The following is a 20,890-nucleotide window of genomic DNA, read 5'->3' as shown; positions in this document are numbered from 1 at the left end:
ACATATGTGAGCGTCTTTGACATGTCAGTTTAAAAAATTGGTCCTTGACAGCCCTGGGCGTTAGCCTCAGTTTTTTTTTTCATAAAAAGTTTTTCAACCTTTGGGCGACCAATGTTTTTTATTAGGAGGCTAAAATTAGGGTTGAAGGTTGTGTGTGTGTGTGTGTGTGTGTGTGTGTGTGTGTGTGTGTGTGTGTGTGTGTGTGTGTGTGTGTGTGTGTGTGTGTGTGTGTGTGTGTGTGTGTGTGTGTGTGTGTGTGTGTGTGTGTGTGTGTGTGTGTGTGTGTCTTTCTTAAATCTTTATCTCTACATGTATGGCAGCCATTCCAGTGTCTGTTGAATTCCAACACAGAGAAAAAATGTCAGTAGTTTATAGAATACAATTTTAAAAATGTTTTAACTCAAAGACATACCGTACCTCTAAATAATCAAACCAGAGAAACTGATTTTTTTCAGAGCTGTATATCTTTATTGATTTGTACTTTTTGTTTGTTCACACAATTAGTGGCTGACAATGTATGTAATCCATGCATTATGAAATCTGTTTATGTGCATACAATCTTGATAGAGTAGATAACAGGTTATTGGTCACTATAACAAAGAGTCAAAGGTTAAAAAGGTCAAAACTAAAAAACCAAGTGAGACTAATACAGAGAATACATTTAAAACAGGGTTATAACAATAATAATGAAAAACGTTTTGTTATGCAGTAAATCATGATATAAGACCATGTGCCCCCCTCTTGTTTTATTGTTCTGTTTAGTTTTTTATGCATGAGCCTTCTCTTTGCATCGCTTTCTTCCCTATTATGTTTGTGTTTGATAATATAGAATCTGTGTGTGTGTGTGTGTGTGTGTGTGTGTGTGTGTGTGTGTGTGTGTGTGTGTGTGTGTGTGTGTGTGTGTGTGTGTGTGTGTGTGTGTGTGTGTGTGTGTGTGTGTCTGTGTGTCTGTGTGTGTCTGTGTCTGACCCCCCTCAGTTGATGGCAGCTGGGGCGAGTGGAGCAACTGGTCAGTGTGCAGCGCAGAGTGTGACAGGCAGCGCAGCAGAGAGTGCACAGCTCCGGAGCCTAAACATGGAGGACGACTGTGTGACGGGGTGGCGCTCGCTACAGACAACTGCACTGGCGGCCTGTGCACACAGAGTGGGTCCCATCACCATCTACCCACACCGCTCAACAATGAGAAAAAGATAGTTTTGCCTCATTACTGTCACTCCCATTGTGTTCAGGGACTGTGTCATTATAGATTTACCGTTCATAATTTTTGGCAGTGTGGGCTACATCATGATCGTCATTATAATCATGCTCATTACCAGCATCCTCATCCATCTTCATTATTCATCCACTCCACATACATAACCACAGAGTGCACAGGCATGGATGCATACACAAGTAGTAATTAAATCAACTGAGACTTGTAGCGTTCAAAAAGGTCAAAGAGAAACGCTCAAATTCTCATGTTTCTCTGTCTTTGCAGATCGAAAGTTGCTACACGATGCTAAGCCACAGGGTGAGTGTCTTCTCATCTTCCATTACTTACTATTATGTAATTTTAAAGATATCACTGCCTACAGCCATGGCCTGGCAGAAGGCTTGTGCAATCATTGAGTTTGTACAACGACAAGACAATACTTGAAATCGATTGGCTGGAGGGTTGCTTTCATACAGCTTGACAGCTCATATTTAGCGTCATCACAGCCTTTATAAATGACTTGTACTTGGTCTGCTTACTTAAGCTGTTGCTAGGCTACACAGCCTCATATCTGTCGGAGTCGGATAGTAACATTGAGTCTTTGACGAGCGTAGTCTTTTTATTGGAGAGTCAGAAACGGCAACCCTTTGTCACCATGGTGAAGTGGTAGTAAGGAAAAGAAAGCATAGCCATAATCTTAACGGAATTATAGTTTTAGAATTATGGTGGCAGGGCTTTAATGGTCACTTAAGCATTGCAAATGGCCGATTCCTATTCAAATTACCCTCATTGGAAAAAACAGTACACAAATATCAGTGCTTATAGCAAAACACAGTAACATTGAAGTAGCGGAAGCACAGTTAGGTGTCCACCTCCATATTTTCTTTTGACAGGATGCAATTACAGTTGTCATCAGAAAATAAACGAATAAAGCTCCCTCATGTCGTTGTGAAAGAACATGATGCAATATAAACAAGAAAGAATGAATGAAATGTAATGTTGATATACAAACGGAAAAACTCATTATTTCCTCTTCGTCCATACTTTCCTAAATCCCGGGCTTATATTTGACTTTTTCCTCTCTGTTAATTGCCTGCGGGAGGTTTGGATGGAAGTGGAAAGCCCCTCCTGACAACACTTCCTATACTTAGGCTGGCTCTCTCCCCTTCACCACTGTCGCATGGCCTCGAGCGCATTTCTACTTTGCCTAATGGATAATTATACTCAGCTGCAAACTCAATGGCCGTATTTCAGCTGTAATACCATTTGCGCAATCATTTTTTACCTCGAGACAGGTCAGAAAGCAATTTCAAATGATGCACACTTCATGGACCTATCATCACCCTCAAACTACTTATTTTGAAGTCGCCCCACAACGAACTGCAATGAATTAGGAAACAATACTTTAGATTTTAAGTCTTGAGAGCAGTAGTATAAAAGAGAGAAATCACTCTGACAGGAGTGGTTATGGAAACTAACACTCTGCATGACTCATTGTGGATTCTCCTGTGCTGAAAATAAAGGTGAGGGTTATCTCAGATGTAGAGATTCTGATGGACAGGTAGAATACATAGTTTCAATAATCAGCATATATGTTATAGGAATACTTTGCCTTTTTCAGCATTTTATTTTCAGGCTCTTCTCTCACTCTTCAGACTTCTCTTACTTAAGATTGTGTTGTTAAGGTATTATTTTCTCCATGCTTGGCATCCATTTTCACTCCATTTGCAATAACATACTGTGTGTTAGTGCATGTCACTTATTATTTAGATTCAGTGGTCATTAAAGTAAGAAAGAGAAAACATTTACTCTTTGTTTAAATAAAACATTGTACAGTATGTTTAATGTAGATTATGGATGCTGTTGAATTTCATCAACTGAATCACCTGTTCCCAACGTTATTATAAGTCTCACTTCTGTACCAATATATACTCTTGTCTGCATTATTGCCGTGCAGGGTAATATGCTATTTATGTGTTTATTACTGCTGCATATTTCCAACCTTCTAAGTCACAAGCACATGTCCTCCTTCCTTGTCCTTAAACACAGTTATGTACTTCTGTTTGTCAGAAACATGGGGGGGGGAAAATGCATCCAGGCTGCCAAAACTTCCCAAGCCCCCAATTAACCCGCTACTGTAGCTGTTAATGCCGCTTTGCGTATTTTGTCAATTTCTCCTCATTTGAGCTTCAGGCTACTTAGAGGATTTCTCAGCATGTCCTGTTTCAATGCAGATCTCATTATCTTTCAAGAACAAGCTAGCAGCCCCTTTATTTCCCACTCGTTCTTCTTCTTTGTGGAGTTGGACGCTGCCGTACTGGTGGGACCAGATAGAGCATAATCATTGCCGATGAGCTAATTTAATGAATTGGTTTTGTCACATTATCCCGGTGGAACACAGAGTGCCTCCAACACCAGAACCAGGCGGTGTTTGAAATGACAGTCAGGTGCTGGGTTGATTATAATCGCCTTCCTTCCGAGGTTCCTCATTAGTAGCTTTAACACTCCACGACGGAACAATGAAGCTGTGCATCAGGAGGCAGGGCAGACGCGGAATAGAAAACAAAAAAGGCGCTAAAGTAGTTTGAAACCGAAGCAGACTTACCTCCTGAAACAGACTTTCATATTTTAAATCAAGTGGATGTTCCTTAGCAACACAGATTTTCAGTTTATTCTGAGAAAAAACGTCCCCCCGCTTCCTAATTAAGCAGACTGAGAAAGTGAAAAGTTGCTCAAACCTCTGATTCTGTGTCTTACTCTTCCTTTTCAAGATGTGGAGAATAGCAGCGATGTGGCCTTGTATTCAGGCCTGGCTGCGGGGGTGGTGACAGTGGTGCTGCTGATCATCGCTGTCACTCTTTACCGAAGGAGCCAGAGTGAGTACGGTGTGGATGTCATCGACTCCTCCGCCCTCACCGGGGGCTTCCAGTCCTTCAGCTTCAAGACCTCTCGTCAAGGTGAGCCAGTGACTGTGTGTCTTACAAATCCCTTTACACACAAAATACATACAATCCCCGAATCGTGCAGGATGAATCCCACTGTGATCATAGGCTTTAACATATACTGTACCTAAAGCAATTACATGAAAAAATCTATAGAAGAGGTGTTAATGTTCAAAGTGGTTGAAAGGTCAGAGGGTAGCTGGAGATCTGTATAAACAAAGGTTGTATAATTCTTCCTCACACTGTTTATACTCAGCATATGCCCATATGAATGTGGTGTGTAGAAAAGTATAGCAAGTGTTCTGGTTAATTGGCTTGTGTCTGATTCCATGCCTGATGATTTAATTATTTTATGAAAGTATGGACAGCGTTTGACGGTTTTTACATAATTACACTTAGCACTCCCCATAAATTTGAGAATAAAGTTGAAATTACAGAACGATATGTCTTGCTTGCATGTTCACACCTTCCCTTCCTACACTGTATGATAACTAAATGTATTTAATTTTAGAAAAGATTAAGGAACCCATACAGTTTGTAGACCCAAAAGTTATGGGTGATTATTTTAGTAATTCCATCTCAGTCCATATTTTATGTTTTAATAATTATTTAACTTTTAAAAATGTGAATTAATATAAAAATATAACTAGAAAATCTAGAAACTCTTTGTGCAGTATACAGCCATGGGACTTGGCTTGGGAACCAGAAGGTCACCGGTTCAAGTCCCCGAAAGACCAAGTGCTACTGAGGGGTCCCTGAGCAAGGCACTGTCCCCTACACTGGTCCTAACACTAGGATGAGTCAAAAACAGAATGTACATTTCCTGCAATTCAAGCTTTATTTCCCTTTCAATGTATTTGCAATCTGTAAATAGTACCAGCTACCTCTTTTAAATGTTCACTTTAAAAAATACAGTATACTATACTGCTACTTTTTTATCATGTTGTACTTATCTGCTATGTGTTTGTTTTTTTTACTTATTGTGTTTTTCTTTATTAATCAGGTGTTTTGTAATGTACATTTCCCAGTAGCTTGATAAATAAAGGAATTCCGATTCAGAAAATAAACAGCTAAACATACATGAAAGGGGTTGACGTGATACGTTTGAAGAGCCTCTTCAACATCTAAAGATACAAGAAGGATTGTTTATCCTTGACTTTGTAATAAGAGGTTTATAAAGACCATAAAGTACTACGAGAAAGAGTAGAGTTCAGAGCTGCTGTAATGTTTGATACAATGACTACAAACCACAATATATTCTCAAATAACCAAAGAAGACAGTTAAAGATTCTGCACTCAATGAAAATGGCATTTGGATTGATTTTCCATGAAGATACAGCACTACAGTTTGTCCCTAAGCTGTAATGTATCAAGTGATCGTGTAGAAGAGTATAGGGATTTGGTTGATTTACTTTTCATAAAGTAACAAAATGAAAAATAGTTTTTTGACTGCAATTGCACTCATACTACTTTTAATAAGATTGATGATTCATAAGGCCCAGAAAATCTGTGCAAGATCAATTCAAGTCTGCAGTGAGCCTGGTACAGTGAGATGGCATTATAATATAAATGAAGTGTCACTCTCCTCCAAACATAAGAACAATGCAGAAATGAAGAAGGGCGACCACACAGGACTCATTTTTCAGCTTGTCTCATATCAAGTGAACAAAACAATACAACACACACACACACACACACACACACACACACACACACACACACACACACACACACACACACACACACACACACACACACACACACACACACACTATCAAAGTGAGACAACCATAAGAAATAAGAACACTGTAAGTATACTCACACATTAATGTCAAGCTAGCCTTACAGTTTTGTATATTCTTCTGTAATAATGTTTATAAAAATGAATTATGCATACATTTCTTTGTACTGTGATATAACTACATCAATTATTAAAATGTTGTAAGGGCCAAAGTTACTGGATTTAATTCCTCTGTTTCTTCACTCAAGCCTTCTCGACATTCTTGCTGTAGTGCACTAAATATCCAATAACTTTTCATTATAAAACCTCCACTATGCATCTATTGCTTTTTTTGAAAACATCAGCATATCCCAAGAGATATACATTTTCTGAAAACTTCCATAACAAGCCAATGTTATGCTTTTAACATCTTTTATAACATATTCTAAGCAACAACAAAATATATATATATATATATATGTATATGTCTATCTCCTTTATTTAACCAGGTAAAAAGTCTCAGAGATTAAAATCTCTTTTTCAAGAGCGTCCTGGCAAAGAAAGCAGCATGAACAGTGTTACAACAAACACAAACAATACAGGCAGACAAATACAACTGTCCTGAAACACAAATGAAATAAGATAATATATAGATAATAAAATAAGAGGTGTTTATTCAGTGTAATGTGTCAGTTTGTAACATTGTTGGCTGTTATTTGTGTAATCCTAATTTAATTTAAATGAATTATTCATGATTTCAAGATTTGTTTTACTTTTCTCACACTCGGTTCCTGAATGGAGCATTTATGGCTGCTTGTTTCCGAGCACAGAAAAATCAGAGCTCAGGAGCATGGTGTGTTTTGCCCGGCAGATTGAGGCATATTTTTACAAGGCTGGCATTATGGGGCGCCACGGCAACAGCTCTCAGCGGGGCATAATAAAGTTCATTTTGATAACACAGCAGGAGCCAGGGAAAGCTTTAATCTTGGTCCCTGTTCTCCTTTCTAAAACAGCCAAACCTCCATAAATTCCATCCTGCCCTCCCCTCCTTACATTTTGCAGCCTGCTGTACACTGCTTCAGTAGTTATATAGTAATCATTTCAATTATTTTACGCAATCATGTCCTTGATCATGAGTCACTATGACAACGGTTCACCCAATTCCCAACCAAATAAATCAGCAAACAGCATTTCTATGCTCATTAAGAGAAACCATGCTGTTTTCTTAACTGCGTCATGTAATGCTGCTGTCAACGAGTTATTCATCACGAATTAATTTCACTTTACAATTAGCAGATTAATCTCGTCTGTAACAACCTTTTTCTGTTTCTCTGTGTTTCTTAATTGAGCCGCAAGAAAATGTATACAACACACATTCAGAGGTGTAAGCAGTACTCAGATCTTTTACCTAAAGACCTGCTACAGTCATGCTTCTATTGGCTGGCGCTCCAATACATTGAAAGTGATAAGATAAGGGGCGGGACATCTCTAAGCAGTATCACAACAGAGCCTGCCAGCTAACCAATCAGAGCAGCCTGGGCTCTGGTTTCAGACAGAGGGTGAAAAATATATACTTCCAGTACAAAAAGTAAAATTACTAATTTTCAGGTACAGCCCTCATCAGACTTACAATTTTAGATTTTTGTATTATAATAACTAATAATTGTCTTGGTAAAGGACAAGGATTATTTAAATTACTTACTGCTAGTTAGCTTAACCTATAATAATACATAATGCTTTATTGGTTGATTTATATTCTATGTTATAAATCCATACCTGCAAACTAGCTAGTAACTACATTTGTAAAAAAATCAAATATACTGTTCCTTCCAAATGTAATAAAGTAAAAGTAACTTAACATAAATATACTCAAGTGAATTATAAGTAACTCAAAATTGTATAAAAGTACAGTACATTAAATGTACTTCCAACCACTGCATACGTGTGGCTGCCTTTAGCCACAGCAACACCTTTCCATAAGGAAAAATAAACTGTTTTAAATATAAATTATCTAAATTAATCTACAATTTCATTTAGTATCATGGCAGATTGTCACACTATTTTTTTAACATCAGATTAAACCATAGCCTACAACAGTCGTTGTCAGTTGCCCCTTTAATTGGGACATTGTACGGTAAAGAGTTCCTGTTTGATGTAGTGTCACCCTCTGCAAATGGGATTGTTGCTTAAAGATGTCTAATTGTTGACAGTAATCTGCATTCTCTCTTTGTGTGTTTTTCAGCAAACCCTCTGCTAATTAATTCATCCATGCAACCTGATCTGACAGTGTCGCGCACCTACACCAGCCCCATGTGTTTCCAGGACTCCATTGACAAGGAGCTGATGGCTGAGCGCTCACTGCTTGACCCATTGCCTGATCTCAAGGTCAAAGGTCAGTAAATAGATGTGTGTTTTAAAAGCCCCTGACTGTGGTGTTCAAATACTTTTTGGAAAGGCAAGAGAAAAAGTTTGCTGTTGCAGCTCGGATGGATAATCTGTCTTGCTTTGAACCTGCTTTGAGGCAATCTCTAAGAAAGCTGTCATAAAAGAAAAATGGTCATGGACTTGAAGGGCATCACAAATTGACCATTGCTAAGCCACGTCCTTCTTAGTTACTGTTGCTACGCCTGTCAAGCTCTCTGCTCTTGCGCCGCACATCTGCAGTTTACAGTGATACAGATGTATAACTCTAAATGTGTGGTAGCTCCTTGATTTCAGACAAAAGCAGGCTTCAGACATCAGTTTCACTCACAAAAATTGACTGTTGCTGGCATATTCTTACTAGCTATAGCTAAATTAGCAGAATTAAGTCAAATGAGCTCCAGTAGCTGGTTGAAATCACCGTCTCGTGATTTTTAATATCTTCAATCAGCTTATGAAGATGAAGTTAAGTTTGGCAAACAAAACACTATCTGAAATAACACTCTAGGTAGTCTAGTAGTTAGTTAGCTATACATGCTAACAATTGCAGCCTACGTTATAGCGGATAAACACACTATTTAATTCATTTGTTACAGTTCTTACATTATGTTTTTGGTTTTGGTTGTTTCTCCCTAAATGGGACTCTGAATATTGTGCAAATTTGAAGGATTCATACTTTTAGTTTCTACTTGTGTTTTTGCTTCAATGTTTATAAAGCACATTATTCTTATACCAAATGTATAAATATATCTGATTTTATCCTATGACTAAAATAATTGGTTTTTCTCACAGGTCTCTGTAAGCCCTCCTCCCTAAAAAGCCCATCCTTATACGATTGCCTTCGGAGAAGGTATCAAAACCTGAATGGCTTATCAAATCTCATGTTTTCTTACTTATACAGCCCATAAACCCCACTTCCAAACCCCAAATATATGTATAATAGCTTGGGAAAATGTCGTTTCATGGTATTCCTTACTACTTGCTTCTTCCCACACTGTTTTAGATGGATGAGAAATCCAAAGCCTCAAAGACTGGCTGTCCATAACTTTGTTTGCTATGCTATAATTGGACAACTGCTGTTTTAAGGGACGGTCAATTTGGAGAGTGATTGGTTTTACAGACACCATACTGAATTTAACTTCTAATGTAATCTTCTCAAGGGCTAATATCTCGCTGTTACACGTGTGTCTACTCTGCAGTGGTAATTGAGAAATTGAGTTTAGTGTGATGCCCTATACCTGTTTTTTCTCTGGGTCTAATGAACAGTGTGTGTTTATTTTATTGTATCTCTAGGGGTGGCAGAAAGGGCAGAGTACCATGTCATGTCCCACCCTCAGACATTTCCACGGGGCCTGGCTCCAGACTACAGAGGGGTTCCAGTTGGGACGACGCTGGGCAGAAGAGGCAAAAATCTGTTCACTCCACAAGTTTCTCTGAGTCCAAGCAGGCCTCCTCACAAAGCAACTGCAGTGTTTGGTTGTGCTGGAGGCAGGCTGGTGGTGCCTAACACAGGTGAGCCCACTGTGGGGAAACTTCATTCGATATAACCCAGTGTGTAAACTGAAATTCCTTAAACATAAAACAAACAAGAAACACAGAGAAGCTGAAATCTATATCTTACCATCGTTTGAAACAGCAGCAAAGATGACACAGGGAATCTTGTAATGCATTTTGAAGTTGTCTGACCTTGTCAGTGTTGGCATGCAGCGAACATTTGGAACTGTCTTTGATCGACCGAGTAACATGAACATGAATATCTTATTTACTGAAGCTCTGAAGTTAGACAGCTTTGACATTTCTACCCAACCAGTGCATCCCGACAAACCCAATCAACATTTCATTATACTACAAAGTGTTCTAGCTATATTGAATGCGTAATTTTTAAAGCATTTCAGCTTTATAAAGAACACACTGTACACCATAAAGTAAATGTTCACTGTGTAATGTAAATCTGTGATGCTCGGTGTACCACATTATTAAGGCAGAGTTTTCTCGTGGCCTACATTCATCATCCTGTCCCTCGAGGGCCTTTATCAACTGCAATGTAGATTGGCAGTAATTGTTTATCATACAGTAGTGTGTGTATCTAAGACGCAGTGTGTGTGCTGGTGACAAAGATGCTCTCGGCAGCATTGATTCACAAGGCCTCTGGGACCTTCTTCCGTCACTTTTTCCTCTGTGCCATCACCTCTCTGGCTGTTTTAAAGAGACCTGACAGCAGGGCAGGTGTGTGTGCTGGCTGTCAGAGGTGTAAAGTAACTAAGTACATTTACTCAAGTGCTGTACTTGAGTTCAATTTTTAGGTACTTGTACTTCACTTGAGTATTTTCAATTTTGTGCCAGCTTGTACTTTTACCCCACTACAGTTCAGAGGTTAATCGTGTACTTTTACTCCACTACATTTATTTAGTCCCTTTAGTTACTTTACAGATTAGGATTAATGATGGTAAATATAATCAGCCCTTAAATCAGACTTTAGTTCACCTGGAGTAAATCCAGCAGCTACCCTGCAGTAAACAAAGCCATTAAAACTAGCTGCACCTTTACCAGCTCTGAGAACACTTTAATGATCAATAATTATAAAACATATCAGAGATATTATTCTGAAATGGACCAATCAAACAATGACTACTTTTACTGTCGCTACTTTAAGTACATTTAGATGAGAATACTTTCTACTTTTACTGGAGGAACATTTTGAATGCAGGACTTTTACTGTAACAGAGTATTCCTACACTCTGGTACTTCTACTTTTACTGAAGTACAAGATCTTAGTACTCTTCCCCCCCTCTGCTGGCTGTGAGTTAATCACTTTGTGCATGCCTTCTTCTCTGCAGGGATAAGTCTGCTGGTGCCTCATGGGGGGATTTCAGAAGACACTACCTGGGAAATGTACATGATCATCAACCAGGAGGACAGCAGGTGAGAGACTCTCAGTGAGGCGACGCTGTCTGCCTCTCACGCTGCTCTCCTTTAATCTCTCAACCCATCGCAGCACACCTGTCATCCATCTTCACGTCATCTCCTCTTCTCTTTGCCGAACATGCACCACAAAGGGCTCACACCGATCCTCTCATGCAGAGAATACACAGTCCCATGTACTCATACAGATACAGATGCAGAACATATACCCACCCAGCAGGGGGTCCTTTCTCATCTTGCAGGCACTACGGGGGGGGGGGGGGGGGACATGATGTGTCATAAATACATTGGCAGCCGCAGACAGATTTCAATGCTGCCTTAAGCAACTATCTCAGCAAAAAGAGATGCCCTCCATGCCTCTGCTAGCCCGTTTTCTGTTGGTAGACATAACAGGGACAATATCTCTTTCCATCCTGACTGATTGGAGCGCACTGTGAACTTTGTAAAGTCACGATGATCGGTTATATTGATTACGTCTTTGGTTCTGTTGAATGTGATATGCTGAAAGTTTGGATCACTGTTCCCTGCCAGCTCAAGTCTATTTCTGTTACTTTGATGTCAGGATTCTCACAAAGCTATTACTTGAGGAGGAAAAGGCATGATAGATAAGAGCCATTTGAAAGGGGAGTAATACCTGTGACTTGTTTGCAACAGAGCCTCAAACGGTATCTGACAAGCTGGAGTCAGTTTTTGGACATATTCTTGATTTATAGCAGACGGTATCAATGTGTCAGCATGTCTGTGTGAAACCCCGCTAGCGAAATATCACCCTAACAACACGGCTAACAGCCTGTGCTTCTCAATGAATTTCAATTTCTACATCCCAGAGAGAATCAAAAGTGACATTTAGTGCCACGTGAAATTCATCTGTCATCTCAGCACCACCCACACATTAGATGCCGAGGGTCATTTGGGAAAAAGATACAGATCAAAGGTCACCTTTAGGTTGGAGATTGGCTCAGTTTGGGGGCTGGTTACACACTCCCCTGCCCAAAGTCTACCCAATTCAGCCAAGCCGCTGCCCTCTAGGCTCCTGCTTTGCTCTGATAAGCCTGATGCTGTTTACTTCTCTGGCTGCCGTCTGAGAAGCTGCAGGATCCGTGCCCCACTGAGCTGTCAGTCAAAGCCTATCTTCTGACAGCCGCAGAGTTCAGCAGAGAAATTGGATCCTTTCTTTCCATTCAAACTTGGTCATCTACATAAGACGTGGCTCTCCTGTGCAGAGAATAGGAATCGATCAGCTCTGGCTCGGTTTCAGGTGTTGGAAAGAGCTTTAGTTCGTCCTCTAGGCTTCACGCGGTTGTTTAGTGTGCGATATTCTCCAGCGCAGCAGGGCATGCTGGGTAGTCTAAGGACACAGCATAGTTTGTGCCTCTGTGCTGCCCAAAGCAGTGGATGAAGGCTTAAAATCACAGAATGGCCTGATTGGAATTTCTTCCAATTTGGCACAAGTATCAAGTTGGACTCAAAAATAAACTGATAATAATTCTGTTGTCGGAGATCAATATTTTTCTGGCTATAACTCAGTGATTTGAATGCTAATGTTGAGAATTACATAAAAACGTTTATTAGGATTAGGAAGTGATGACATTTGGGAAAGCCTGAGGCAGTGAACTGTGAGTGGCTGATAGTTGTTTGATCAGCCTTTGCAGGGAGGCAAGTTATTCTTTGTAGTGTCACTCAGGGGAGTGAGGTTCCTTTTATCGTTTTTTATTTTGGATGAACTTTGGATGAACTTGCATTCTAACCAAAAATATGAATTCAGTATAATTCCAATTAAGAAGCTCAGTTTTATGCCTGTAATTTTGTTTAACTCCATAGCAATGTGAGAGCTAAGAAACAGACTCTCACTAATGAGTCATGATCAATAAGTAACTTAATATTGTGTTCTGAGCAAAATGAAATAAATAAAGAAAATGTCACATTTAATGCTGTTGTTTGAAAAAATAAGACAATAACAAGAGACACAATTTAACTAATAACCCCAATCTATTATTTACATTTCAACCATCATCCTGCAGTGGTATTTCTTTATTCTCATAACCACAATCAGAGATGCTAAATAACCAGACCTTTAATCTATGCTCACAGGCAGTCTGGCTAATTACCATAGTGTCTGCGGCAGGTTACCTTGGTTTCGTTGGAGCCTGTGGCTGCGGGGCCACGGGGCTATCTGCATGTGTGATATTATTTTAAGATTGGAAGTCAGTATTGTTTTGTATTTATTTATTTATTGATATGTAACAGTATAATAAAGACATGACATACACATAGATCTGCAGCAGAAGCCCAAGAAAGAGTACAAAATGAAGAGACCAAAAAACCTTGGCTACAGGTTCTTTTTCTTGGGAAAGCTACCCTTGGCACACACACACACACACACACACACACACGGCCCCTGTATAAGGAATATAGAACTGTGCCAGGAGCACTGTACTACTATACACCATATACTACAGAAGCTGCCCTAAGAAAATTAATTGGAAAATAATATGAAAAAAAATTTTGTTTCTCCACTTCATATCATTCTAAGCAGATTATTTTTAGGTTTTGGGCTACAAAAAAAACAACAGTAGATGTCATAGCTGGCTCAAGATAACAGTGATGGTTCGAATTGATAATTTTCCTATTTATTGGAAAATACATTTGGAATTAGAATACAATTTTTACACAGCCATTGACTTGGTTCTAAAGGAAGTCAGGTGTCACAGTGTCAACATAAAATAGAAGTTCTCCTAACATCCATCTCATTCTCATTCTCTGGGTGTCCCCTGTGTTCGTGTGTATACATGTGTGGGTCTACGCACACTTTACACATTTGTGATGCATCTGTGCTTTCATGTCAGCGCCTGTCCCTGCTGCAGTTGCATTAATGATGTTGAGAAATATCCATGCCGCTCCAGTGACAACAGCAGCAACATCGTGTCCTGTGTATGTGAGGTGTCCAGCCGGGCCAGCTGCATGACTGATGGTGGTCCCATTGATTGCTCTCAGTCTTCGGGGCTTCCAGCCAAGATTGGGCCCCTGGCCAAGAGCAGCTTGGCCCAGCTAATCTGTCACCAGGCTGGCCAGAACAGGCTTCATAAGCTCCATCGACCCACGGAGCTTACACGCTGTGTGCTAAAGCCTGTCCTCCCTAGCCCCACTGTCCATTAGTCTTGGTGCTTTAATCTTCCTCTATCTGTATGTCTGTGTGTCAGCTGGTCAGGGATTGATTCATTATGAGTCTCCAAAGATTTGAGTTTACTTTGTTTATAGGCAAGGGTCACACTCTGCTATTTTAATCCTTGTTTAAGCAGTGATTCATTAGTAATGATGATCACGTCCTCATTTTCATACCCTCCTTTTTTGCTGGAATAGAAAAGCACCATATTTAAGTTTGTTGAAAGAACTATAGTTGGTGGAGGGCGGTGTGCCCATTAAAACACTGGATCCAGAAAGCCGTTACACATTTCATTGCAGTCAATCCGGTTTGTGGATGGTAAAACATGGATGTACTGTGGATGATTTTCTCTATATAAAATAATATACGTAATATATTACAAGTCAGGTATACAACAACTAAATAATGCTCCCTTTTCCTCACAACATAGGAACAAATCAATAGGGATCTAGCTTAACAAATAACAAAAACAGTCAGGACTTAAACAATTAATTCTATTATGCTATATTTGTATGTAATATATTGTAGGGCAGTATCCATACAAAACTTGTCTGTGAAGTGCTCAAAATACCAAACAGATCACCCATTGTAGCATGCCTCCTCCCCCTCTATTTCAGCCCTGTTCCAGAAGTGCTGATTCTGTGACTTGCTTTAAATTTGAGTTGAGTTGAAGCTGGTCACGCCCCTTTGGAGCATCATGATCTCGCCTCTGAACAGAGAATTTTCTAACGGAGATACTCAGCTAAGCGCTGCCATTAGTGGGGGCAGGTGAAAAATATTGTAGGGGAGGTCGGTGGGAGGTCGGCTCTATGGGCGAGCCATGGCTGGCTGCCTTGATTAAACTCCATATAACTCGTCAACCATTATTTCTGAGACACTAGAACAGACATTATATGTATTATATATACAACAACAAGTCCCTCCTGCAGACATCCCGCTGAACACACAGACACACAGAGGTGCTGCGGAAGGGATTCAGCTCGCGACTGTATATGGGGGACGATAGGTTGGGACGTGTCACGTGGGCGGGACGTTGCCAGGAGTTCAATGTAAAGCCAGCCCACAATTCATTTCAGTTATGATGTCATAACAGAAGCAAATCTGGATCAGCTCGTTTGTACCCCCATTTTTAGAGATGTGGGTAAGGAGGAAAAGAGAGAGGGTTGTAATTTTCTGACACTTTGTGAGTCTCCTGACACATATTTATGTATAGAAGACAGCAAAAAGTCAATTTTGCATAATAGGGATCTTTAATGTTCAAACAATTGAGAACTCCATGTGCAAACTCACAGCGGTCTCATTTGTTCTGCCTGCAGTCTCTGGAGGGAAAGCAGGGAGTGACAGGCCTGAAGGGTGGGTTTTATGGGCTTGGATAGGGGAGTGGTCTACATTTGATTGACACTCTAGTGATTCAGGTTAAGAGGAGACTTAGGATTTCCAACATTTGTTCTTTTAATATGTAACTTAACTGTTTTTCTGCATGTGCAGTGCTGTGTCCGAGGAGGGGTCAGAGGTCTTCCTGAGCCCCGCAGTCACGTACGGCCCACCCGGCCTTGACTTGTCCTGCCCCATAGCCATGACCATAGCCCATTGTGCGGAGGTTGCAGCTGATAATTGGACCATCCGGCTAAAGAGGCAGACGCAGGAAAACAAGTGGGAGGTGAGCAATTTTTATTTACCATCAGCTTCACTTATCAGGTCCAAATTCCCGGCTGCAACATGAGTGCAGAATGTTAACAAGTGCAAACACACCACTTCCACCAGCACCTGGAATATCAAAACCATCTGATAAAACTGCTACCACTTACTTTGATGAAAATTTCCATCCTGCAGTGTGGTCATGCAAGCTCGGAGTCGATTTCAGGGTTGCCAGCTCAGATTTGTCATTCTGTATAAAATTCAGCCCTTTCAAGCTTTACCTCATGCTGTCATACATCCAAAAGAAGTGTCAGACCAAATCCAAATGACTGCTATTAGTCATTCAAACATTCATTTCTTTCCCTGGTTTAATGATGATGGTGTTTCAAAGCATTACTCTTGCATGAATCTGTGAATTCTGCAGTGCAGCTGGTAAAACAATAAAACACAACAAGCACAATTTACATTGTGAGGGGAGAAAAAGCACAATCATATCCATCTGTGTATTTATTATATGGCAAAACAGTAGATAAAGGCATGAGGGGGTGTATATCATCTCAATTATTCTTGAAAATAATTGTCATACTGGGACCACCATGACTGATTTGAACGTGTATGTTGCAGAAAAGAACAAACAGCAAATAGATCCATCTGCTTTAGCAGTGTTGTTTTCATCTTAATCAAAAAACCATTTGGTGTCAAATGGAAACAAATGACTACCTCTGCAACAGTCAGCCAGAGATAAAACACATAGACATGCAGTGTAATTACTAAAACATAGAAACAATGGTTAATCATCCACAAGTACTACTCATTAAAACGTTTAACAGGAGTGAGCTTCAGTTAAACTAATGTCCCTGAACTAGATTTTTAACGATGTAGAAAATATTTTGGTACCACTTTACAATACCCTTATAAAGGGTTTACGAATAGTTTGTAATTAATGTATTAATTAGGTTGTGAACACTTTATACATCATGAATAAGCTTTTATAAGACAAGAAATAAATAAAACATCAAGATGGATGGGGGGAGAATCAACTCAGTGAACAACAGATACCCAGGATGGTGGCTGATGAAGAAGTAAGCTAGTTAGCCAATATAAGGCTTAGTCGTCTTGCCAAATAGTGAGCCTGTGTTGATGTATGAAAACTATGTTAGAACTGGTTTATAAATGGTCCTTAATGATTAATAACGTGTTTCCAACCTAATAAATAACTTAATTATAAACCCCTTCATGAATCCTTTATAAGGGTAATCTTATTGTAAAGTGGTACCAATATTGTTTTACTGCAAAAGGTTGAAGTATCTAGTCCAAACTGATACCACAGTGTGAGGTTAAAAATATATGAAAACTGCCAAGTGTGCTTAATATTTAAGTGCCCCCTGCTCTAAATACACCATAGTTCTATCTCTGATTGCTCCTGTGAGATTTCTTTTCTCACATCAAGCTCTTTCAGTAAAATAACACCTCAGGAAGTCCTTCAACTGTGTCCTGTAGAGCCTCTTCACAGTTTCTCAGAGCCTTGTTCAGACATCTGACTTCAATCCAAACACTCTCGGCCCTTTTTTCTTGTGCCGTGTCAGGAGAATAGACATATCTAAGATGCTCTTTTAATGTGTAACTAACCTCATCAAAAAGCTTCGGGGACCTCATCGAGGAAGAGTGACCCCAGAGCCACCGGGGTTTGTGTAACCTTGGAAGGGGCCGATGTTCTCTCCCCAGCCTGGTCTTTTCACTCTGTGTGACATTTACACAGACGTAATTTGCCAGCAGGCGCGTTGCACAAAAGGGAGCTATCAAAACACCCATCACTGATGGCTATATGCAGGACAGAGAGTCGGCTGGGGAGGAGCGGACCGACAGAGAGACACAGACGGGTCGAAGAAAGAAGAGACGCGCTCCAAGAAAATGTAACGGCCTGACCCGTCTCTGTCACCAGGAAATAATGAGCACTTTATCTCAGGAAGGATGCTTACTCAAAACCTAATCTCTGGAATTAGTAATATAATGGTGGATGGAAGTCTTTCTCCCCCTCGCTCGGTCTCTCTTCCCCTTCCCCCCTCGCTCCATCTGCCTCTCAGTGCCATTCCCTTTAAAGCCTGCACTTTTGTACTGCTAGAGTTTGACTCCATCATTTCTCCACGGCTGCCTGGCGGGGAAGAGCTATGCCATGGAGATCCTTCATGTCTGCTGCAGTGCTAATGGGGCAGGTTTAGGAAGCGGTGGGCCACTAAATTACCCTGCATTGCTCAGCCGGGCCATATGCAGAGGGGACACGTGGGTCACAGTTATGTTTCAAAGGTGATTTAGGGAGGATTGAGCACAAGATGAGGAGCAATTGGCCATCGGATACATCTGCACCCCACTAATCCGTTTTGTCAGTGTTACTGTATCCCCATCTGTTTAGTTGATGTGTCATTATTCATTTGGCCGGCGTTCAGCTATGCACAGTTCCTCACCCTGAGTCTGTGCCTGAGGGAAAGTTTCCAGGTTACTATCTGTGTAAGGGAGTTAATATCTTTAAACAATAGAGCCACTCTTTAATTTAAAAAAAGAAAACAGAGTTGTTATGCAACTCGTTGCCTGGATCACAATGACCTTGTCTGATTTTTTACAGGTAATAAGCTAATAAATAATAGATTGAAAGCTGGATTAATGAATTATATTTGCAACAAGTAATGTTACTCACATAAAAACAAGCTGAATTGTGTTAAGCTTTCAGATGGATGGTTAAAAATGTCAGGGTTGGGGAAACAGGACCCAAGTGCAGTAAATCAAGGGGAAGCAGGTAAGGGTCCAAACAAAAAGCGAGCTTTATTCAAAAGCTGTTGATGAAAACACAGTCGGCGGGACATGAGTTTGAGTCGGCGGGATGGCCGACGGGACATGAGCTTGAGTCGGCGGAGACCCCGACAGGAGATGAGCTTGGGTCGGCGAGACCCCTGACAGGGCAGGCGGGACTGGAGACGGCTGGGCCGCCGACAGGGAAGGCGAGGCTGGAGTCGGCCGGGCCGCCGACAGGACAGGAGAGGATGGAGTGGGCCGGGCTGCCGACAGGACAGGAGGGGATGGAGTGGGCCAGGCCGAGGACAGGACAGGAGTAGCTGGAGTGGGCCAGACTGCAGCTGGAAGCATGGCAGCCAGGGCTGGACCTGGAAACATGGCTGCAAGGGCCGGACCTTCAGCCGGGAACGCAGCTGCTAGGGCCAAAACTTGAGCTGGAAGTGTGGCTGCAGAAGGCTTGGCTGCAGGATGCTTGGCTGTAGGAGGCTTGGATGCAGGAGGCTTGGAAGCAGGAGCACGGGCTGGTAGCCGGACCCTGCGCCCCTTAGCAGACTGCTGTAGGCCCCGTGGACCTCCAAAGACCAGGCGGGATCCCAAGAAGGGATTGGTGGCTGGAGGATGTCCCTTTGGGATACATGAAAAAAGTCTCAGCCATTTTGGCAGCAAGCTTTTTAGCCAAGGCTTGTTGGCCACCTCCAAACGTGCCTCTTTTAGGGCAGCCTCCTTGGCCCTGTAAGAGGACGCTCTCCTCCAATCCCCAAAAATGCACTCAAGAGTGTATTTCAGATCAGACGTCACGTGATCATCTGGACAAGATGGCAGCATAAATTGAACTGGCTTAACCCAGTGTTGCTAATTTTGTTAATTCATACCGTTGAGACAACTTAATTTTTTAATATTTTAGCCAATGTGAGTGTTTGATTGAAGGCAATGTCTAAATCAAGCAAAAAGTCGTCGTATAACAGTGGTTCCGAAACGAGGGGAAAGTCTGACATGGAGGCCTTAGCCGACACGGTGCTAGAGAGGCAACGAAGCTACTTGGACTCGCGCTTCGAACAACTTCAACAGATGTGGAAGGAAACGGAGGGGAAATTAGGTGCTATCCAAGCTGACTTGGTGGCACTAACTGGAAGTATCGGTACCGAAGGCGGAGATGGGCAAGATACTGTGTGATGTGGTGAAAATCGGATGAACTGACATGCTAGCCGCCCACGAGGCTACGCTGGAATTAATGCATCTTAAGTTAGCGGACATGGAGGACCAGAGCAGAAGATGTAACGTCTGTATAGCTGGTCTAACAGAAGGACTTGAAGGGTCTAACGCTATCCAATTTCTGACACACTCGCTTCCGAAGTGGTTCCCCTCCCTAGGTAATCTACAGGGCGAGTTAATGCGAGCCAGTGACGCTGGAAGTCATTCAGAGTTGGGGGTGCTGAGTGACGTCACCCGGTGAAGATGAAGTCACACCAAAAGCAGGGCTACGAGTTAGATTCAATATTATGCTATAGGAAACAAAAATATCACGATTATGTAAAAGTAGAAAATTAATGTTTTTATTTTGAAAAGTAAAAAGTTGAAAATAAAAAGTATTAATTTACTACGTCAGTGTTGCAGTGTTGCAATAGTCCTTCACCAGGGGGCGCTGCAGCACCCTCAGCACCCCTACTTCCAGCGTCCCTGATGCGAGCTCATCGTATCTACAGCAACAACAGGAAAAAGCAGTAGGGCGCAACCTGCACATTGATTTTCAACGTTCTTCGTTATACCAACCGCCAAGACATACTCCATGCCGCAAAGAAAGCCCCGCTCGCGATTGATGGACGGAGGATTCGCTTTTCCCCTGACTACAGCAGCTACACTGTTAAACGTCGTCGGGATTTCTCCCGAGCCATGGATACAGCCCAGGTCAAAGGTGTGGAGTTTTTCCTCCTTTACCCCGCTACACTGAAAGTCAAGGGTGCTGGGCAAGAAGACGTTTCAGTCCCCGGAACACCCCGAGGACTTTATCGCCTCCCTACCGGCGGTGCAGGCTGCAGCAACGGGCGGGGATGGGGACCCGGAGCACAGGCGCTCGTCTGACGGCGAATAGCGGTCCTTTGGGACTT

At 41.5% G+C, this 20,890-nt stretch overlaps 1 protein-coding gene across 1 annotated transcript in view; it reads left to right on the top strand.

Moving 5' to 3' along the window:
- Positions 1-20,890, top strand: part of LOC134868821 (netrin receptor UNC5D-like) — a 160,268-nt gene that overhangs the window by 124,817 nt on the left and 14,561 nt on the right. Inside the window, 7 exon segments of the mRNA XM_063890131.1 lie at positions 979-1,143; positions 1,478-1,510; positions 3,964-4,149; positions 8,097-8,246; positions 9,569-9,787; positions 11,113-11,197; positions 15,849-16,020. Of these exon segments, the coding sequence (XP_063746201.1) occupies positions 979-1,143; positions 1,478-1,510; positions 3,964-4,149; positions 8,097-8,246; positions 9,569-9,787; positions 11,113-11,197; positions 15,849-16,020 (1,010 nt within the window).

The sequence above is a fragment of the Eleginops maclovinus genome, chromosome 8 (assembly GCF_036324505.1).
Source record: "Eleginops maclovinus isolate JMC-PN-2008 ecotype Puerto Natales chromosome 8, JC_Emac_rtc_rv5, whole genome shotgun sequence".
Taxonomy (NCBI): domain Eukaryota; kingdom Metazoa; phylum Chordata; class Actinopteri; order Perciformes; family Eleginopidae; genus Eleginops; species Eleginops maclovinus.
Note: the sequence above shows the minus strand (reverse complement) of the source record. Positions and strands in the feature narration are given on the sequence as shown.